This window comes from Takifugu rubripes, chromosome 7 (assembly GCF_901000725.2).
Source record: "Takifugu rubripes chromosome 7, fTakRub1.2, whole genome shotgun sequence".
NCBI lineage: Eukaryota > Metazoa > Chordata > Actinopteri > Tetraodontiformes > Tetraodontidae > Takifugu > Takifugu rubripes.
In genome coordinates, this window is record NC_042291.1 from 15,602,292 (window position 1) to 15,607,948 (window position 5,657).

The window sequence follows — 5,657 nt, forward strand, 5'->3', positions numbered from 1 at the left end:
GCTCCCTCATGGTCACCAACGCGGAGCAAAGTGAAATAAACCACACAAATCGGTTGACTTGTTTATTTAAGGCGGAAACCGTAACGTTAGCTAATGATGAGCAAATAAAACTAGACTCCAAACAAGAAGTTGCTTGAGAAAAAAATCCACCTGCAATTACAACAGTCATTTACCAGTGTTCTACAATTACAGGTTTATTGGACATGTTTGGCTTAAGATGGCAGGTTCGCTAATTATTAGTGGGTTTCCCACATGACATGTTTGGAGGGGGAGGCAATAAAAGAAGATCTCCATCACAGTAAAGTCAGTCACATTGACTGAACAGCCAAACCCAGGGCCAGGTGCAGGAACACACAGTTACACACACAGTCTGTCCCTTAATCTTGCACAAACCCACACAGGTTTATTGTTTAGCCACTTTTACACTCCAGTCTATTGGTGAAACGCGTTTCTGTGCCCGGTCAAAGGCAGCAGTATGGGAATATCGGCTGTCACGAAGTGGGTGGGAGCAGCGTCGCGGTCCCAAGCGGGTTTCAGTCATCTGAGGTTTCCAGTACGCTCAGGCTGAGAGCCAGGTCCCAGTAGTGTTCTGTGCCGTGCTTCTTGAAGTGTTCTCGGGCCATACTCTCCGTGGGACACTGCTTGAATTTCATATCCCCATAACTACGTTCTTTAGCTGTCCCCTGGAGAACAAATGACAGCTTTTATCATTGCTAGTAGGTGAAAACACAATCCGTGTTAGCGGGACTGTGAAGAGCAGCAGGACGTAGCAAAAGCAGACGTTTGTCTCACCTCCCAAACCAACCAGCATTTGTTGTTCCTCTTCGTGTCATCGTCATTATCTGGATCTGGGAGCAGGTAAAAGCATCCATCAAACAACACAGAGGTACAACACTTGGCACAAGGCTGCGGCGTGCGGGGGGGGGGTCTTACCGTCTCTTTTACTGCTGTGTTCCACCCATTCGATTCGGTGCAGCATCAGCCTCTTGAACTTTTTCTGAGATTTGGGCCCTAAAAAATTGGGAGCGTATAAACGAATCTATAAGTTGTGCATCACAGGATTAGTAAGGGTAGACAGGTAAGACTGGTTAGTGAAATCTACAATGGTATCATCTAAACTGGTTTTTTTTTTTTAGCATATATAAAAGCTTCTCCTCGTCCCCTTCATAGTTTTCAGTTGTTTCTGACCATAGATGTAGTCAGCAGATTTATTTAAGCTATGATGTTTCCTGGAACACAAAGGTCTAGTCCATAAAGGTTGAGGCCTACCTCCCTCCACCACGACTAGGTTGACATCTTTATGCAAAACCACCGTTCCTGACAGGTACAGCTGGTTCGCGTTGGCCTCCACCTTAAACTTCTTAGCCGGATTCTGCAGGTTGCGAATCCTGTATGAGGAAACGGGATTTGTTTGAACCAGGCAGGCTTCACTTCCTGTTTCCTGCGCCCTTTCCACCATCACACACCTGTACACGGCAATGTGCACGCCGTCAGAGAGGTCCTCCTTTATCTTCTTCACCTTCTTCTCTTTCCTTTGCTCTGCTGTGAGCTTGCGGGCTGCGTTGGCTTCCTCGTGAGCCCTGTGAACGGAGGACAGGAAGGTTGAGAGCTACAGGCCAGGTCTCAGATCAGCGCAGGACGCGAGGAGGGGACAGAAAGACGGAGGGAGTCGGATTCTTACTTCTGTCTCTTGGCCATCTGCGCTCTGACGTGAGCCTCCACCTTGGTGGGGTCCTGAACGGCCTCTGTCCCCAACACTCTCATCAGATTGGAGATACGCACTGGAGGAGACAAGCAAACATCGGTTACGTCCATCTAAAATGGCGACCATGGCGTAATTAATGGCAAATCCTTCATCCGGGGATACCTTTAGGTTCTGGTGGAGGCATCAGCCCCAAACGGACTTTCTCCTGTACTTCTTTTTGTGCCTCTCTTCGCGTTTGTCTTCTCAGTTTCTTCTGTTCCTTCTTCGTCAGGTAAACTCCCAGCGTTACTTGTTTATTCGTGTCAACTACAACAGTCGTAAATAATCTCGTTACCTTTCGAGTACGATGTGGTTTGTAGGCACCCTGATCATAAAGATTTAACGTTGACTCACCAGGAGGTCTAATTTGTGCAGGGTGCTCCACCAGGTTGGTCACACCAAATAACTCCACCTCATCGAAATTTGTTTCTGCTCTATAAAAGAGAAAATTAAAATGTTGAAAGCGAGAAACAGCTCTCCCCGACTCGTAAGCTCTTTATGATAAACATCTGTTTCAGCTGTAAATAAAAGTGAACTTGAAAAATAATAGGCTACCTTTTCATTAAAATGTGATGATTTTACGTCATATTGTTAATGTCGCAGTGCATTCTGGGTAATCACTCAACGATCAATCCAGTCTCGGCCACATCTTTTTATAATCTGCACATTATTTTTTTTTTTTTAAATCTTTTTCTTGTCTTTTTCTCCTAGGCTGAGACTCAATTTTTGCCACGTCCCAGAATGCATTGCATCAAAACAATTGCTACCTATGTAAGTCAAAATGTTTTAAATATTTAGGGTTTTATCCACAAGTAAGTTTTCCACATGTGACCCACTATAAATTGTGATAAAGTAGGACAATAGCCACCCATTAAGGGCAATAAGTGGTAATACAGGTATAGAAGTGAAGGGCTTCTGTGTATTTTCTTACAAGTTAATGTATGACGGTAGGATGAAGGAGTCCCACCACTCCACGTTGGGAATTTCACCATCTTCGATTTCCTTCTTCGGAGCGATCAGCGCCAGCTTTGTCGACGCGTGGATGCCAGTCTTCTTGGCTGCCTGGGAAATCTCATTCTGTAACCTCTCGAGCTGAGCCTGTTTGACACCAGAATCCATGAATAAAAGTTCCTTTGTAGCAGAAGATTCAGTCAACTGAGGTAACATCATATCACGGGGATAACACAACCTTGGTTCTAATTCTCTGGGCGATCTTCTCAAAGCGCCCCTGCTCGTGGAATTTGAAGCCTTTGCGAGGACGTTGGGCTTGATTGAGAGTCACGCGGTTGTCGAAGTAGGACGTGGATTCCAAGTCTTCCCCCGGTTTCTCCTTCAGCTGCTGACGGAACTGCTCTCTTTTTACAGCACGAATGTTCGCTACAGGGACGCAGATGGGCACAGGTGTGAAACGCCGTCGTCACCGGAACAAGAACGCAGGTTGAATGAGGTCAGGGTACCTTTCAGTGTGGGCATGCGGTGTGTCAGCTCAATTTCTTTGCCAGTGGCATCTACAGTTCTTCCCTTGTCATCCAGAATAAGAGGCGTTGGCTTGGTCACCTCTTTGGCTTCGACTTTCCTATTAAAAACGCTTAAATTGAAAACACCGTGTTTACTGTCGTTCCCTTAAAAGTTCTTTCTACTGAGACGTTACTTACGGGGGGGCAATTCCCATAGCATGTAGATTAGCTAGCGCCACGAGGTTGTGAGGCCCAGTGTTTCCCAAAGCTCCGAGGATGCCGGGTTTCATGGATAACTGGGACTGTATGCGGGCCTGCAGCTCCGCAGCCTTGCGGGCCTTCTCGATGGCGTCATTCATGAAGCTGGCGGCCTTGGAGGGGGCGATGGAAGAGGCACCGCCTGCAGCTCCACCGGTTTGGGACTATTGTGTTGGAGAAGGCAGCCGCCGGTCCGACAAGGAAAAGGATATTTGTTACTTAAATAAACACCCTGGAAATGTTGACATTTAACAATTATTGAGGGAGACGTCACCGAAGAAGAAAAGGTCAGTTGTTTCTTCCTCTCTTCTATCTGTTTTGTGGCAGCCTCCATCATCTGTTTAATCTGGTGACAGAAAGAACATATTAGAAGCTGTAGAATGTTCATCACAGAAACAAACACAGATATTATCCCATGCCTGCAGTTTGGTGAGCATGCCAGGGCTCTCTGTTGGGGGTCCGGGTATGACCTCGGGCTCGTCTACTTCCTCAAAATGAGGGACCCGTTTCTTCTTGGCAGTGACTCCATCTCCTGGCCCCCGAGCTTCTCGCATGGTAACAGTTTCAGTTTCTTCACCAAAAGCATCCTAAAAACCAGTCAGACAAATAGAAACACATAATTACATTAAGCATTTCTATTCACTCATTATAATCGATCATTATAAGCAACACTTTCCTGACAAGAGGCTACAGTTAACCCATAATTTACCTTATGGTCTTTATATTGAGTTTTCAGTGGCATACAAATGCTTACCTTAAGGTCTCTCTTACGGATCCTTTCTCCTCCATCTTTGTTGCTACGGGAACTGCGGCTTTCCTCGACGGCTTCAAAAAGACGCTCGACAAACCCTCCAGCAGAGTCATCGAGAAAAGGACGCAGCTGGTCTTTAAAGACAGAAATGTTCAGACTTGTTGCCAGTGTCACAATAAAAACATTTCAAAGTTTTAGAAAAAAACAAAGAATAATTGTGTGCTGCCAACTAGATTACTCAACATAAAACCACAATTAAACTGTTTAATGAAGCTTGGTTTTGATTCCCTGCTTAGTAAAACCCCCTTTTTACATATGCACAAACTCAAGATGATCTCCTTGGGATTACACCAGACTTGTCACGAATGTTAAAGATACTGAGGATGTGTGGGCAAGAAAGATAACAAATATGACTGAATAAAACCAAGGACTATATTTACGAACACATTTCCCATTCACAGAAGCACTTGTGACAGGCTAACACTCGAGTCTTGGGTTGTTCATATTTACCTATAGTCTTCCGTTTGTCCAGGCCCTTGCCAACACAGTGCAAAGCTGCTGTTACCACCGTTGGCTCTGAGAATCCCAGCACCTTCTTTACAGTACGCTCCACCCATGGTTTTAACTCCTCCACCTCCCGTTTATTCAGCGACATAGTCCAAACCTCAAAGAGTCAAAAGACATATGATACATGATGGTTCCAATTCTTCACATTTTCCAGAGCACCATTCCATGGCTGAAGCCCGCTCTCATTCAGTCAGAAGCATCAGAATCCCAGAAACTTCACAAACAATATAAATCACTATGTGTCCAAAATAGCTGCGTAGTCCCACATAACACCGAGAACGTAACACTTGCAACCCCGAACAGTATAATGTTTTAAATTACAATAGCATTCCCCGTGACCACGGTGCCTAGTTTAATCTTTATACTGCCCGCTAATTTTCTTAGCATACCGCAATCAACGAGCTACAAGCATTCGGGAAACGTGTGGCCTTCTAAGCATACAAACCTTTAGATTCTGCTTATTCTTTTGTCTGGCTACCAATGCTCAAGACGTCAAACAAAAATTATTGTGTTCAAACTTAATCCACTCAGCCTGATTGTTGTTTTTACAAAACTTTCTTTCTAGTTACGCCGTGCAGACAACGTTGCTAATCTAAAACCCGGAAGAGGAAATGGTAACTGTTTCTTCCTCGTGACCTCTTTCCGGACAGAAACGTAATTGCTCGTTGTCGCCACCTAGCAACAATAGGAAGAACTGCATGCTCTACTTGGAACGAGTAGATTTTGCTATAGTGTATTCTTTTATAGTTGATATACTGTCTTTAATTTAAACAAAAGACTAAACATTATCCAACACAACACATGTATTTTTGTAAAAAATATATTTACATGTTTAGACACCCTGGGGAGATCAGGAGGCATAGAAAATGGCTTTTATTTC

The 5,657-nt window shown here is 44.6% G+C and overlaps 1 protein-coding gene across 2 annotated transcripts; it reads right to left on the reverse strand.

Moving 5' to 3' along the window:
- Positions 1 to 49: 49 nt before the first annotated feature.
- Positions 50 to 5,413, reverse strand: LOC115250372 (U4/U6 small nuclear ribonucleoprotein Prp3-like). Of its 2 annotated transcripts, none has more exons than XM_029838654.1 (17): positions 5,223 to 5,413; positions 4,721 to 4,874; positions 4,214 to 4,344; positions 3,879 to 4,046; positions 3,734 to 3,805; positions 3,400 to 3,623; positions 3,202 to 3,320; positions 2,934 to 3,121; positions 2,676 to 2,842; positions 2,099 to 2,178; positions 1,868 to 2,011; positions 1,682 to 1,781; positions 1,467 to 1,580; positions 1,270 to 1,388; positions 934 to 1,011; positions 793 to 848; positions 50 to 683 (listed from the first exon to the last, which is right to left on the reverse strand). In XM_029838654.1, the coding sequence occupies exons 2-17, from the start codon at positions 4,863 to 4,865 to the stop codon at positions 534 to 536; spliced, it is 2,055 nt and encodes a 684-aa protein (XP_029694514.1). In that variant the 5' UTR covers positions 4,866 to 4,874; positions 5,223 to 5,413; the 3' UTR covers positions 50 to 533. The 2 variants fall into 2 exon arrangements, with proteins under 2 accessions (XP_029694514.1, XP_029694513.1); XM_029838653.1 differs by having other exon boundaries at positions 3,202 to 3,332.
- Positions 5,414 to 5,657: the final 244 nt, after the last annotated feature.